This window comes from Hyalella azteca, unplaced genomic scaffold (genome assembly GCF_000764305.2).
Source record: "Hyalella azteca isolate HAZT.00-mixed unplaced genomic scaffold, Hazt_2.0.2 contig3013, whole genome shotgun sequence".
NCBI classification, from domain to species: Eukaryota; Metazoa; Arthropoda; class Malacostraca; order Amphipoda; family Hyalellidae; genus Hyalella; species Hyalella azteca.
This window is the reverse complement of record NW_025933269.1, coordinates 97,978-115,071: the sequence shown is the minus strand read 5'-3', so window position 1 is coordinate 115,071 and position 17,094 is coordinate 97,978. Positions and strand designations below refer to the sequence as shown.

Here is a 17,094-nt window from a genome sequence, read left to right as displayed (position 1 = left end):
TTCAATGCTAATTATGAAGCTTTCTGCTCATGTTTGTAGCGCGATGCAGAAAAAATGTTAAGATATGTATATTGAGGTAATAAATGTATTATAACAAAGAACCACTGAACTCCGACAGCCAGTCACCGTCAATATTTTGATTTTCTCAGCTTAACTCGCTAATCTTAGTTGAGAACTTTTAACATGAGATTGAAGTAATGCTATCGATGTCAATGGCACTGGCGATTATTCGGTTATCGTAACCACAAAATAAAACGTTAATGCGTTGATCGCAAGTGTTGTTGATTCAATATTCGGATTTCTCCTTTTTGATTGGCATATTAAATGTTTTGAACCAAATTGTGTTTTTAAATCGTAATTATTTTCAATAATCCTGATACCGCTATGGAGGCGTGGTCTGGCGCGTTGTATAACACACTATCCGCTGGTCGCCGCGCACGAATCCTTGATCGCCTTGCCCTTTCGTAAGGTCACGAACTGCCCAGAGAAATGCACAATGTTTTCTAATCGTTTTTATTGCGTGGTGATATCCTATTCACTGAAGGCTATAATTGTTCAAGTGAAATATGAGGCGATTATTTATGTCTCTTACTATTTGTCCATTGTCACACTTGTTGTTTGATTCCAAATATAAATTACAAATTTTCAAGGGACTGAATGGATTTAGATTTTTTGCCATTGGGGCACGACTTCGAATGGTATGATAAATTCTTTAATTTAGCATAGACTAAAACTTGCCGTTATATGGGTACTGAGTAAATATGTATTTTTAATAAAGCTCGTAACATAATTTGCAAGCTCAGTTAGCATTAGCAAGCTCAGTTCAAAAGTGATGACTGCCAGCTGCATGTTGAAGACATTTTATAAATGGGAACTAAATCTGCTCGGCTCAAAAACATACAACGCAATTAGCCTGAATATTTGTAACTATTTGCCGGTCAGTGTGACCCATGATTGAACTATGAGTGTGACCTGTATACGTGAGCTTAGTCCAAATATTACAGAAATTAGCTGAGCATTTTCCTTCATATAGCTGTTATACTTCGGGAAAGTTTTAGCAGATAATATTAGCGATAAGTATTTCCCACTTCGAATATCGGGCTTTAAAGTTGGAGGATCATCTGAATCTATTTTCATAGTGAAAGCGCCTCAGCTGCCGCTAACCAGAAAAATAGGGTTTTGGGTCTACTCGAATTTCCCATTCCATCTTTTTTCACGACCAGAATCCTATTTAATTATTCTGCAGGTATGGGTTAAACAATCACAGCTGTTCTTATCGCAGAAATGTAAGATGTTGCGTAGATTTGAGTAGATTTCGCTTTCCATGAAGAATAAATCATAAGTCACTGTTTGGGTTTATAATTATTGCAGCCATTGAACCGAAACCCAATGGTTACAGAGTAGCAGGATTGGAGCAGAGAGGTGTGGGTTCGATCCCATCTCTGTGCGCCAGTTTCTGGTCAGAACGAGGCCGGGCGGTTAAGCACAGCAGAATTCGAGACCGTAAAATAATGTGGATGATCTACGATGTTAAGAATCGGCGACAGGCCTACGGCCTAATAAACGCCAAAACCGCTATAAAATAATGTTTATAGTAGCCGTACACTTGATGGTATATGTTGAAAGATGCAAGATTTATAGCGTAGTAATATCCAATCAGAGACGTTTATTCCACCAACGTCAATTCGATTTGACATCGAGCAAGAATCTTTGATACTTATGAGTAATCGTTTTGCACTAGTTTTCAGCATTCAATGGCATGAAAATTATGTATGTGGTTTAAATAGGGAGTAATGTTTAATGCTGCGATTGAATTTTTCATTCAAATTGATCAAAAGATGTTCATTTGTTGGTTCGCAAATATACAATCTTAAATTTGAACTGCATTTTTTATAATAATTTATTTACGCATTTGAACGTTAAATAGATCATTTCTATTACGCTGCGCGTGCAGCGATTCACTGACTGTCGACGCAGTTCAATAAATGAAATTATATCCCCATATCCTGTCCTCCTTAGATAAAAAGCGTTCAATTGTTTACTCCGCATTGTGTTTCAACCTAATTTGTACGATTCAATTATTTTACCACTAATTTCAAATACAGATGTTACTGCAGCCTGTAAATTTACGTTTTTAATAATATCACCGTCGTGAAATGGTTCATGTGCAACTCTGGTGATACTCGTGATATCCTGCTGTGCTGTTATAACTTTAATGTGAAATTAGGAGCTAAAACTGTTGTTGTTTTGTGTTTGTTGAGTCAGCCGTCTTATGTCTATGACTCAGCCATGGCTGTAACAACGACCGCCACCTGATCATCATTAGTAGGCAAGCGGAGTCGGGACAGCTCGTCTGCTAGGTAGTCGCTCAGTCAGCTGTTAGCGTGTGTCGTGTGACGATGTGTCCTTAGTTTCCTCGTGTTGGATTTTTAGGAACTCGTCTTGAAATGGAATGCTCAAAAATAGTCTTCTCGGCGGCAAGAGATGGCAATTTACGCCTTTTGAAGGTAAATTTTCAAATGACCAGTCTTTTAACTCTTTTTATTTGTCATATACAGTATGCATTTACATCGGCGAGCGTCTGCTTTATTTTGAATCTCACCCCGTTGCTCTCTAACAACAAAGCCTTTTACAAATATTTTGTCGAACATTTTTACATAGGATGTTTTTACAGTCTTCACCGTCTAATACTGCTTCGAAATAATTTTGATTTTATCAATAAATTCAATAAATTATGCTCCATTTAAAGAGCATCATTTTAGGCTGCAAGGCTGGAGCTTGACAGCTCGTGTTCCAGTCTTTTTTCCAGCTCCCACTCACAGAGCCAATAATTTGGCATTTGCAACTGAACTGGGAAGATGGTTAAAAAAAATTCAATATTCTATGAGTCTTGCAGACTAGTTGTTACATCCAATAAAGAACTTATCAGAAAACCATATATCTAAGATTTTGAAATCCCTAAATGTTGGCAAAGCTATAGTCCAGCCTCCAGGCTTGGAAAGTAGGCTAGTAGGTACAGCCGCCAGGTAGTGGTAGATATTTGTAAGCTATGGGCTGCCCTCTAGCAATGTTGCTGTTTACTGATTACATTAAACAAAGATAAATATTTTCTCTACCCTTAGCCTTAGGCCAGAGCCTTCTCAGCCTTGGAGGGGCTCAAACTGCTTGAATTGAGGGACAATGAGCCATTTTCATGTTGACATTTAACATATAGCCTACTTTTTATTTGGTTTTATTTTTTTTTATTCATTAGTGAGGTAAATTTTAATCACTACTGAATCCAAACTGGAAAAATTGACTACTGGATTTCTATAGTTCAAATTTTCATCAACTTTATTGCCATGAAAAAAATTTAAATGTGGATTTGCATTTCGATGGAGTCAATTATATTAACCTTGAAAAAATAATAGCGTCAAACTCATTTGTCTAATAATTGAAGAATATAATATATTTCCTCTATATCAAAGCATATACAAACTCTCATGATATCACAAATTTATGACTTTATAGCAAACATAGAACAAACTGAAAAATGTTAAACTTCTTAGCACCATAACTTTTATGATTTTTAAGGTATCAGAATTTACAAAATATATGGTTTTAGAGAACTGAAATTTCAGTAAGATGTCAGGGCCTTTTTTATCTCTTAATAAAGTAACATATATTAAAAAATATATTTAAGCTTGCATGCCTCTGGAATTTTGCAACAAGTCTAATGTGACCTCACTTGATCTTTCCTGAATTTCTTTGTCTCCTTTGTGATATAATTTTTTGTCTACAGATATTGTATCACTGAAACATTTATATTATGTAAAAATTCTCTAATGCTTATGAAGACTTTTGGAGAAAAAAGTTTTAAAAACATATATTAATTAAAAAACTTTTTAGAAAAGTATTTATTCCATGAATATAACAGTAAATTTGTATGTGCAACCAATGGAATGTTCATAAATACTGAAACCGTTATGAAGTCAGTTGTGACTCAAGTTCTTCTGTAAATAAAATTTTTTGATCTAAATGATGTTTAACACTGAGAATTGAATTATATATTGCCTTTTAGGCTGACAAAGGTTTGCAATCATGCCATTCCAATGCGGGTTGTCTGAATAATATTGCTGCAAAATTTGTGCCTTTGAAGAGCATGTCAAATATTTTGGTGGTATCCATGATATATACCAAGGGTGCTTTATGTGTAAATATTTATAAGCAAACAAAAATTTGGCCTAAAAGTACTGTTGATGAATTGACTATAGTACAGTAGTTTAAGGCATGAAACTAGTAGGATGCTAATTAAATGCAAAACTAAAATCAGAAGTACACTCATTCTGCTCATAATGCAAAATTTCAGGATGCCTATTCTTCTTCTTCTTCTAGTTTGCACAAAGTTCTAGGATTTAGTTATAGTAAAGGTGATTTTTTTATTCAATGAATATATTTGTTTCGCTGCTCCCAATGCAGAACAGCATCAATGGTTCATGGCCCAGTACTGCGTAGTGAAAAATTTTCATGCATCACATTTAGTTGTGGGGATAATTTGCTGCTTGTCGAAGGCACGAATTTCCTGAACACATCGTAGTTAGGAGCGAGCAGCAGTTGCAGGTACTGGTAGGTACAGCAAGTGCTATGCCTGGTATACACAACTGCCGTGCAGCTGGATGATGGTATTGGCATGCAGCACATGGTTAGCGTGACCTGACTCTTCTTTTTCGGCTGGTGTGTTGGTACTTTTCTTCGAAGTCTAGCCATTTGAGGCAAACTTGTTAGACATGTCTTCATATGACAAAACTGATCTTACCATCATCGATGATACTGCTGTATATAACGTGTAGTCAAAAGTAGAAAATAGTAGGTTTATCCACGACATATTCGAATACTTTAAAATCTCTTGGTATAGGCGTTTTTTCATTTCTTCTTGAAGTTTGGCTGTCGAAAAATTCATTTATGCTTCAATAACTTATTGCCTGGAGTTTGATTTTTGATTTACACCACAATTATAGCGTTCAACTGCAATTCTGTTTGCGTAAAAAGGCAATCCTATCCAGCTAAAAATGACTAATTCTATCTAAGTCTGTGATGGATTCGGTGAAAGTGGCGGAAGAGTTGGTCGTGCGTAGCGACGACGAACGCGTTGAGCTGAGCTGAGCTGTGCATGCTGGTGAGCAGCAGCGCACAGCAATTCGTGTCACCGCGCGGTTTGATGGTGTGCGATGAGTTAAGACTCAGTGTTACGTGTGACCAACATTGTGGCCGTAAACAATTTCACTGTTCGTATTACCGGATAATCAGGAAGTTAGAATGTACAGTTAAACGTTCTGTAACGTTTACGTTCCACAAGAATGCCTTTCAATGCAACTACAGATATTCGTATAGCTGATTAAGCACCACAATGGTATTCTAGAATTCTTCATCACGTTCAAATCCCAAAACCTTATTATGTAACGCTGACTGTCTCGTTTTAATTTTGAAGAATATGCGTCATGACAGCTTTGTACACTAGGACGAGATGAAGGTACATGAGACGATTATAGCCCACATTTAACGTCCTTCATTGTACTGTAACTACGAAGTTTCTTGCCTTCTCCACGCCGATAAGTTGTGCCGTGTACCACCCGCCTGTTTCATGGGAACCTGAGACCAAGCAACGTGCGGTCTCCTCGGTCGCGTGGGCTGTGAATTATGCGAAGGGGGCTGCTGGCGAGCGTGGCCGTGGGAGTTCCTGCTAGTTTCTTGCCAATATTCTCTCTAGAAGACATTCCTTTGAGGTTTAATTAATAAAATCAACACCAAAACTGTTCATGGGAGATTGTAAGTTTTGCGTACCTGCAATTACAGATTTGTTAAATGGACGCTTGGACACGATTGCACCGTCACGTTGGGATCATTCCTTGGCAACAAAATGAGATGAGATGCCATGGCAGGAATTTGATTTTTTTCTTTATTGCCAGCGCTCCAGGAAAGGAAATTACACATACAATATGTTACGTCTGCTGCTTCGAAAATAGTTTCATGCGATGTGAATCTCGGGAGCCATTTTTTCACATTTCAGCAAAAATCGGCTTGCAAGTTTACAGAATATTTTCAACCGGTTATATACAATCATTCATGTGTCCTCGTTCCAACATAAGGCGTTCAGGATTACTTAGCCTTGGACTAATTAATGTCTCGCCTTGCTTGGGATTTCCTTCCGATCGATCTGAAGTAAATGAACGAGCCCCTCATCGCGCGTAGCTAGCCTACTTGCTCGTGCCAGAAAAGTGTGTGTTGTTAAAGTTTTTTTGTGCGGACCTCCAAATTTTGAACGGTGTTTTAAAAAAATATTGACTCGCTGCCAGTCTTCATAGAAATGCTAGATATACCCGTATATATTTGCGTTTATTATTTTCTTGGTTACTTTTATGATGACGATTTCGCAGTAGTTATTTATAAATGTGCAAAGCTCTGCTCTGGAGCTGTTAAATAAATAGTCACGAAACTGTAAAATTTAAAATTGCTGGGGTGGTTATTCTTGGTGTAGCGTGTTATTTCCCAACAGATCCGAGTTACTTCCATTGAAGAACTGTAACAAATAACTCCATCGGGAGATAAAGATTGAAAATTTACCACTAAGCAGTACCATTGCTTATGGTGCATTTGTGACCGTTTCGTGTAAACGTTGTAAATAAATAAATGTGAGCCGCTCATTTCCTGACGTTGCCTATACCGTGTTTTCCTGCTTATTAAATTGTGGCGTCGGTGGTGGCGAGTTGACGGCGCGGTGTTGCAAGAAAGACTCCTCGTCACAACTGCTGCTTTGTGGGCACACGACGAACATTTCCTCCTCACGTCTGCTTCAGTCCCCCTGACATGCCTGCCTTGGTGGTGCTGCGCCCCTTGTGGTTTGAGGCGTCAAGGTCTTACTAAGGAACCATCTGGCAAGGCCCTGTCGAGGAAACATCTGTCAAGGCCCTGTCGAGGAACCATCTGCCAAGGCCTCACCAGGAACCATTTGCCAAGGTCCCATCAAGGAACCATCTGCCAAGTCCCTGTCCAGGACCCTGTGCTACGGCCTCGCTGCACAGTCAGTACGCAGCTTATTGTCTCGTCCCCATGCTGACATCGTGCTTTGATAGTCACATTTATTTTCAACTCTAATGTGAAGCGCATTATGCAACTCTATTTTTTTTTGCTGATCTATGACACTATCTTATCGAGCGCTCGGCTTATAGGGAAGAGAATAGAGATTTCTGTTGACTTCTTTTTCGTGTAGTATCCGTTCGACTGCATATGCTAAATAAATTCTTGCCCCCAATTTTTGCTGCCCTTGTGCTCGTTTAGTAGCCTGCTCTTATCAATTAGTGTTCTCTAGGGTCAGGTTTTTTTCCTCTCATTGCCTATGCCTCACCTTACACCTGCGCTGCGCGTCACATCCAGCTAAGATTCTTTGAAGTTGAACAAAGTCATTCTCCCGAATTTTCCTCGTAAATTTGATAGTTGATACGCGTGCTTAACAGGAATCCTGACGAGCGGGCATACGCGCCCTGTTCAATGCCGTTGGCGAACAAGGAATCTTTCCTGATGCACGCCTGTCGGAGCTGCGAGAGTGACCTCAACTCTTCAGCTATTGGCTTGATCGTGACAACCGCACATTATTTGTGGTCGCAAGAAGCGATGCGGGCGCTGATGAAGGAGGTTGAGCGGTTGTTGCTGTTTTATTTCATGGTTTGTCTGTCGCTGTTCTTCTTTATTGCTGTTTTATGGCATAACTCGCAATTTAATAAAACCCACTCACGTGGACTAAGGATTAATCTTGGACTTGGCTGATGAACGATGCCATGAATTTTATTTCAGAACAAACTTCCATTGTTGGCAAAAACGTAAAATTTTATGCACACCTCATATTGCATATGCGTCAGCCTGTAAGTAGCCACTCCAATTTTTTCGCAACCGATTCCTATGCCATATATGTGTTCGATTATTGAATCATGCTACGTTATAGCATATTTCGATCGCTGCTTCACGGTATTCGTTCGTTAATTTAGTTCCGTTGCTCCTCTTTATTTGGTATCTTATCTGAAATGCATATTTGTTCAATCGTTATCTATTGCCGCGATGTACGTGTCTGTGGACTTGTTTGCTTGTAACTGTTCTTATCGCGGCCTGTATTTAATGAACACGTTCTCAAACTCCTGCACATGTCGTCTAGACAAGCTTAATTATCAGCGCAAGGTATTGCTGTGTTCGACGTGCTGTAAGTCGCCCTTCTATGCTGATAAGATACTTGATCGGTGCTGGAAATAAATAGGTTTTATGCATAATTATCAAGTTTAATTATGTAAACGGTTTGGTAACAAATTCATTTTTCAATTGTGGGGGCATTTATGTGTCATCCATTTGTATCCTACAAATAACCAGCCGTTGTTCGGGTGTGCCACTGGAACATCAACAATGTTCAGTATTTTCCTGAGATATGCTCGGTGATGCAGCTTGCATGATGTCACCATTCTAATTGCAATGCCATGTGACGCTGTGAATTCAAATGATTTCTGTTGTTAATATTGCCTTCATGAACAAAGAAGCATTCAAACCGTAACAGGACTCATTATAATTGAAGACTGAACCTGTTCTTACTTCATGAAGTTATGTTTAAGCGGAAACCTGGTAGTTGTAATTTGAGTTAACAACCACATTAAGCTGATTGCTCTGCATATATATTCTCTCCAATAAAGCAGCAATGATGATCAGCATGAGGGCTGGTAAACCACTAGATATAAGTTGGTACATGAATACAGCATTGTGCAGTGTCTTGGATATCATGTCTAGGGTCATGAAACTGTCATATTATAGCCGTGCATGGCTGGTTCTAGTGAATGCAGCAGACATGCGTGGTGAACAGATCATCCTGTGCAGCAGCGTCGAGCGCGTCTGTCGTGACCAGGTCACGGCCTCTACTTGCCGGGCGGGATGATCCTTGCTGAGATGGCTGCCTTGCTCTCATTAATTCACCAATATTATCATTATTATGTGGAATTAAGATTGAATTAGGAATTGAATGATTGCTAGTGGTTTCATTTGAGATTTCGAGCAATACCTGCTATACGTTTGGGATTTGGATTTTATCGTAGATTTTGAGAATCTTCGGTGGGAAGAATCCGGCTACACGAGTTTATAGTAAACATTTGTAGTGGAATATCTTCTTGACAATACCCAACATAAATAATGCGTTACACCGAATTATGTTAGTTTAGCGCATGCTAATTGGCGCTACCAATAAATCCACCATTTACGATAAATGTATCAAGGATTCGCGCGTAAATTATTAGAGTTAATGCACGCACGTTTATGGCGGCGAGCGCGACAGGTTCATCATCATTGATTTCTGTCATTTCTGTAAGATTTACACAGTAGAGCTTTGCTGCCTTAACACAAAATTTACTCTCCTCTTGAGTACCTTGGACTCTTGCAACCACTTGACCCCACTGAAAATCATTATTAATTTCTCACCAAAATATTCTTTCGTTGGAATTTATGTGAAATACTCAAAGGTGAAGGCCTTCACCTTGAGGTACTTATATGCCGGCTCGAGGCCTTGAAATATGACTTGCGTTTTTTCCTGGCATTGGGAGTACCATTAGTGCTCTAATGTGCTGGGAAACTCTAGCTAAATATAAGCATGGTTTAATCAGCATTCGTTGTTCCGCATAACTATTCTGAGTATCAGGTTCATCTGATCAATTGCCTATTGTTGCTGCGACAGAGCATTGTTTATACAGGTGCTAAGTTCATCTCGATATGCTAAGCGTACTATAAAATGGCATCTCGAATTAAGAGCTAAGAGTTGATGTGCATACGAGAAGTGGCGCCACCTCTACGTTGTATGCATGAGCTCCTTGTTTGCTGTGCTTGATGGTTACTTAGTGCGAGTTTGTCTCCCACTTACTCGTGCAGTTGCTGAGATCATCTTCCCGTCTTTTAGGGTCAGCAATTAGCTGTACGTCGGCATGTACGTGTGGCTGCTCCACCTTCCTATGGTTTCTTGTTCAGTCTCTTCTTTAGGTATGGACTTAGGTATTCAATAAACTCAATTCATTCGTGTGTAAATGAGTGAAGAACGTTATTCACATTTTCGGTGTATTTAATTACTTTGGGTCGTCATAACCGTTATATTTCCTGGTGTTGCTGCGTCATCGCTGCTCAAATGTCATTTATTTCTAAAGAGGCTGGTCGTCTTCCGTGTGTGTTCTAGGGCTGTGCTTGAGGTCATTTATGTATGTCGACCGACCTTTACAGAGGTTCATCAGTGCCAACTTCTGCAGCTCATTAGGCGATGCCTCGTGGATGTCCTCTGCAGCGGGCCTATTTACATGTCCTCAGCAGCGGACCTATTTGCATGTCCTTTGCATCGGACCTATTTACATGTCCTTGTCTAGTCCTGTGTTGTGAGACACGAGCCTCTCCTTCCCCGTCGTCGACTGTAAATATAAGACAGAAGGACCGCGCTTACTGCCTATTGATATTCGATGATGCCCAAGTCGATTTTTTTACTGCGATTCTCGCTGTTTAATTGTGTATTAGGGTCGGGATAATTATAGTGGAGGCATGATGACTTTCACGGTGGGCACTATAGTTTTTATAGTGTGTTGTGAGCGTTGAGCAAATCTTGAAGGTTGTGTGGATAAGTCTTGAATCGTGGCGCTGCATCAGTACTGTCGTCTCGTCGAGGCACGACCTTCACAACAGCTGTTAAGGATTTGATGCCCGCCATTGTATAGATTAATGTACTCCTGATTATAGATGTCTATGTCCCGCAGTCCCGCACATCTAAGTTACTCGTCACTGTCTAGTGTACCTAAGAGTGATAAGATTATTTGCGGCGTATAAATGTTCAGACGATTTGTTGAGCTGACCTTGCAGCTCAGAGTGCCCATGCTACGCCGTCTGCTCTTTGTGCGCATTTGCTCATGGTTCGTTGCGAGGAACTTTGCGTTCATCCTGCGTACACGCGCAGCAGTTGCTGCTCCGCCGCACATGACGCAGTAGGTCTACTGCACTTGCGTTTGTGGATGTTAATTATCACAACTTATTTTCATCCTAAAAATATTGGGATTAATTTTTTTGTAATCCTTTGAATAGATAAATTTAAATTATTATTATATGGGATGTAGGTACAAATCTGATAGTTCTTCGTGAAGAAATTATGCTTTTTTCCGAGATTCAAAAAACGCCTTATCGCAAACTAGTAATAAAACTACGGTTAAATGCAACCAGTATCATAGTTGTAGTCTCTTCTAAACATTGATAAAAAACGTTCTTCTGCACATTTTTTTTGTCAAGATTCCCTTGGCTGCCTTTGGTTATCATGCAATCTGTAAGTTGTTCAAGTTAGATTAGCGCCCTAGCAAGTTTCTTGGCTCAATTAGATAGAATTGACGATATCGTTGCAGAACTGGTTTGCTGAGCTTTGCCGCTGTATGCATCCGCGCGGCGTATGGTGCATTTCTTTCCATATTTTTAGTCCTCGAAATATTTCGCCGCTCACAGTACCAAAGTGCCTAATTTTCCTTACTACACTATTCTTTCGGGTGAGGGCCCTAACACTATTAGGGCTACACTAGTGAGGGCTACACTATTCTTTCTAAGGCCAACAACGTTATCTCATATCGTTTCAGAGTGGAGTACTGGCTGTGCAGGTTAACTGCAATACAACAATTTATGTTGTTCATTCAGCTCACATTCCTTTTTCGCTCGGAAAAACATACGTGCTCTTTCAGTATCCATATGCAAATCTATCATTTGAAAGAACACGATAACAAATGTCTAGTGCTGCCGGGCGATCAGCAATTTTCTCGCTAATGTTTCTGTTAACAAACTCAGTGTACATATAGCTGTAGCCAACAGCATGTCTGCTGTAGCCAACAGCATGTCTGCTGTAGCCAACAGCATGTCTGCTGTAGCCAACAGCATGTCTGCTGTAGCAAATATGGCAGCTGCTGTAGCCCCAAGCGCGCATCAGTGCTCGGCATGGGCGCCGTTGAGCGCAGTGCGACGGCGCTGCTAAATTTGCATCTCCGTTGCTACTCTTGGGTGGTTCGCCTCTTAAGACCGGCCAATGAACAAACAATTGCGTATCACTTGGGCGCTTCTACCGAGACTGAACTCTGCACAACATATCTCGCTGAAAATCAAGGCGTTTTTCGTTTGTCGGTCTTGAATTAACGGTACGCTCCAGTTTGTATGTCATTTTTTACTGATAACTGCAGAATACTGGCAATTTTTTGAAAGTTTTACTGTCGGGAAGATTTTACGCATATCTTTGCTCGCTTTGAGAAATTGTACGCTTTCAACAAGCGTGCTGTTGTGTGTCGCTGGGGCGAGTACTGGTTTTTGCGGCCACGTCCAAGAAGGACACGTGATTATAGTCTGTAGATGTAAGCTTGTCCTTCATCCTGTGACGAGCCTCTGTGCAGCTTGGCGTGTGTCCTCCGACGTGCTGCCGGAGTCCTATAATAGCCGCTCATACATACGCACTGGACTCGACAACCATTATTATTATCCCATCAATCTAGATTGTTTATTATTATTATTGATCATAAATCATATGTCCCGATTTTATTTGGCCTTTGTGGCAATTTATTTTTTACAAGAACGAGGGTATGATGGTTACCAGTAGAAGATACCAGTAGAAAATGGAGATATTTAGTTTCATTTATTGTTGTTTATAAATTAGGTTAAAATCTTACATTAACTCAATCTACCTATCTAAAAAAGTTAATAAATCCTTAATATCCCAAAAATATTTACTAGATTTAGATGTGTAGCTAACTGCGGAACTGGGTTAGTTCGTATTCGACCTATAGCTGCATTGTTTTGTTAGCGCTTGACACACATCTATGCCGGATGGGCTAAATACATCGGAACCTCAATGCGCTTAACAAGTCTGACTTATCGTTGTTTTTATTTGTGACCAACTGGTCTAGGCCACGGTTCTTAGGTTTATATTGTTATTTATCCATTTTGTCTCAACGGATCGGTGATCAGAGCTACAATAGTGCAGTTCAAGGAACGATGAGAGGACCTAACCTTCAATACTCACTCGAATGGAGTAGCGATAGGTGTTCAGAGTCTGAAGTAGCTTGTTATGTGCAGATAAATGTCTTGTATGTGGGCACTAAAAGCTATCTATTTGGGGTTGAGGTTTTGCCCGTCCGTCGCATATGCAACGGTTCAGTGCCTCTTCTGAATGTGGGTCGTCGCTGTTGCTACTGTACATGGCTGATAGCCATACAGCAGCCCTGCTGCTATTGCAGAAATACTGTATCTTTACATAGCTAACTGCTAATGCTACTTCTGCCATGGTTGCTACAATTTAGCACACTGATGTTCCGTTGCTTCAAACAATTCTGCCAGAAACAATTGTGACTATTATTGCTTCTCTTACTTTAACTTCTACTGTTTTGGGTGTAACTGGTGAATTAGCTTCCGTTCTGAGGGGAACTGCTTTTGTATCGGGTGTAATTAATGCTATTCAGTGGATGCTGCTCTTCATGTACTGCTGCCGCACTAACTGTGTTGTACAGTTAGAATTATCCACAGTCCCTATTCGCATGCAGCCACAGCTGCACGTCTGTAGCACCGCTGAAGGAACATCCTCGCGGCAGTCACCACCGCTGCCGCAATAAGCGGGGCAGTCCCTCCAACTGACGCTTGTCTCGCCTCTCGCTTGTCCTGAGGTTAACAACGCCCCGCGTCGCCGCCTTGCACTCCGCCGCTGCTTTTGTTCTTCACTCGAGACGTCCACTTAACGCCCAGACGTCCCAGTTCGTTAAGACTACACTAGGAATTAGTGTGTGTCAGGTCATTATGTTTGTGTCCCTGTATGCTATTATATATGAAGCAAATAATGAGATCACTGGGAGGCCGAGAGTAGAGAGAAAATTTCTCATTACGCATGAAGAGGCTTGCGTTCTGCCCCCAAATTGAATTCTTCCCAGTAGAAGAATCTTAATATAATAGTTATAAAGTTTTCGGTGGGCAAATATACAATAATGAAATCGATTTATGAATAATATAATAATCAACTCAACTCGTTCGCAGTCCCCATGTATTCATCTAAAATTGTTGCTACATTACTCAGTTTACATTATTCAGTTTTTCTACTCCGCTCATGATTAAATGTATAGAAATTGCGACTGCTCACATCGTCTTATGAAGCTAAATCGTGTGAGCCTTTTTTTCCAAGCTGCCAGCTCTCGAGTAGCACTCGCATGACAGCTCATTAAGCCCTGCTTGCAGGACCAATGATATGTCTTCCTCTGATCAATGACAAGTCTTCCTCTGACCTATGATATGTCTTCCTCTGACCAATGATATGTCTTCCTCTAGACAATTCGATCGTTCCGTAAGCAACTTTGCTTCGCACTGAACTACAAAGGATACCATCCATTTGATGCAACATTTAGCGCGGGAGAATTAAATCTTAAACAGCGAATTTGAGCGTGATTTTATTTTCGGAGCGTGAAGAACGTAGAAATGAAAATCCTGCTTTGTATGTTAACGTGGTTTTCAAATTTATTGTTTTTAATTGTGAAAAAATGTCTTGTGTGATTATCGCCTTTCGTACGATCGTGCTATCATAAACATTCTCCACATATCACTTTTTTTATTTATAAATCTCTATTACTGGCGCTCTATAATATGTATTTTCATAATCAATCGTAGAGTATGTTGAGTTCTTGCAAATTAGAACAGATTTGCTACGTTTTCTACGTCGGTGCGTTGACACGCCGCTTGGACCGAGTTGTCCTTGTACATGGCCCCGCCAGGAGGGGTGCCTGCTATGTCAGGCATGTCGCTCCTGAAGGCGGCCTGCATTCCTGCCCATATTCATCCCTCCTGATCCTAATTTGTTGATGACGACCTTCAAGTAGCTTCATGTGCAGGCTAATCATTTGCATCGCTGCCTTCTATATTTAAATTTTATGTGAGCTATCAGTTTTTTTCTCTTGTACTGCGAGGAGAACCTTGGGGGGCTTCGGAACAGTGGTTCAGCAGTCGAAATTTTTATTGCATGGAAACGTGCGAATTTATTTTGAGCAAGAAACTGCGCGGGATATATTATTTATAACTGATGCAGTCCAATTGTTAAATTTTTGTTCATGTAGTTTGCGGTTATATTTTCAACTTGTAAACTAAATTCGCTAATGCAATGCCTTCGAGTTCAGTGAGCTTCTTTTTATGGTCCACGATAGTACAAACTGAATCTAATCCTCAGCTGTGCCAGCAAGAATAAATTATAATTATAGTGTATTGACCAAGAACAACGCTTCATAATGCCACAGCCTGACACATGTTCATTACGACACAACTGAAGTTTCTTTCAACTGAGCAAAATCGAAATTCCCGTAGTCTCATTCGGCCAATTTGCCGGGCAGCTACTAACACGTCTCCTGCTTCCTGTGACTGGCAGGTCGTAAGAACGATTCCTACATGGGTAGACGAAGCGATGGAGTTTATAGCCTGAGGTTGGTTTTGAAGGTAAACAGCTCGCGTATACAAGCGCTCGGATGCGTACAACCCTGCCCCTATCTCCTCTTACTGTCCTTGGTCGCATCGGCCTCGCGACGCCACCATTAGAAACGGATTCCTTTGTTGCCCTCTTGCCTGATACTGAACTCAATTCTTCGGTACTGTTTACTTTTGCTCGAGTTCTTGAACTGTTTCAGTCACTGAATCCACTAGATATTTGTTTGTTTTTAGATCCCTCATTGCTCATGCTTTCAGTTGAGCTTGCCCTACATTTTGAAAACGTGTATGTGTTTTGTGAACACGTGCACAGACTCCACTGTGGTTGAGGAATTTGGACCGCTGCGAACGGGCTAATTCATCGGTTTTAAAAGATAATGCTGATTTATATGAGTATTCCAATTTCACTCGTTCCTTTTATATACGGTATGTTGCTAATGCTAACGCTGTATGGAGGGACTCAGGATGCCCACAGATACCAGTAGATGTTTCGAGAAATGGGTACAAATTTAACACCTACAAATCTACGGTACTCGAAGCATTTTGTTCAGTCGAACAACTCGTGAACAAGTTAAATGTGATGTTCAAATTAGCTTCTTAATTCGAGCTTTAGTGCGCTGCGCGCAGTTGAATGCCGATCATGTTCCTGCGCATGACGATTGCTATAAGCCTGCTTATAACGTTTAACCTGCGTTACTGAGTTAAAATCATGCTTCGCAAACGATATTTAAGACCGGTATCACTCAATTGCCCAATTACCTGCACCTGCTTATGGCTGGGATTGACGTGCAAAATTTGTGGATCACAGAGCCTCTCGAGTGTTGAAGAAGCCACTGAAGCCTTGTGTGTCTTGAAGAAAAAGACGAACGATCAGCACTTCAGGTGAGGCGCATTTGCAGGTGTAACTCACGATAACCTCAGTCCGGTCATTATTGTTCTGATATTGCGAACCAGGAATGCTTTCAACTCGTATGAAATTATGTGAACCTATTGCAGTATTGTCAGACCGTGGTCGCTAATAAGGTTGAGGCATGCAAACCAATAGATATGTACTGAGGTTGTGGCCGTGTTGTTGCTCTCCCTATATGTCACGCTGCCGTGTTGCTGCTCTGCCTCCATGTCACGCTGCCGTGTTGGCTGTTACTGGTACAGACTACACTACAGCCCTACTAACATGGTAACTCAGTGACGGGGCTTTGTTACGCTGTACTGTGATCAGTTTATTGACTGTTCACTTGGAGTTTCTCCCAGCTCAATGTCCTTGTTTTGGTCCTCTGTGGTCACCGCTATTACTGCACTCCTTTGTTCCGCCTCGGCTTTCCGGACTTCCATTACTGCTCCTGTGAGGTACAGAAACAACGGAACTCTTTACCCTGCACACCTACAGTACACCAACAATTTTTCCGAAGGCTTGGAATTTTGTTTGTTTAGTTTAATTGATTTATAAAAACTGTCTGTTTATTTTTGGTCAACAGACTTCGAACACTGTCAAAGATCTGATCCGAACCTTTTGCATTCTTAAATCCATATGTCTACGTACTTCACGAATATTTCAATTATTAATATTAGTTTATTATGCGCGTTCATCGCACTTGT

The 17,094-nt window shown here is 40.6% G+C and overlaps 1 protein-coding gene across 1 annotated transcript in view; it reads left to right on the top strand.

Annotated features, from left to right (window-relative positions):
* The first annotated feature begins 2,338 nt into the window (after positions 1 to 2,338).
* LOC108682246 (protein fem-1 homolog C) overlaps positions 2,339 to 17,094 on the top strand; it is a 32,341-nt gene continuing 17,585 nt past the window's right edge. The window contains exon 1 of the mRNA XM_018171378.2: positions 2,339 to 2,507. Coding sequence (XP_018026867.1) covers positions 2,448 to 2,507 — 60 coding nt within the window. The 5' untranslated portion in view covers positions 2,339 to 2,447. The remainder of the gene's footprint in view (positions 2,508 to 17,094) is intronic.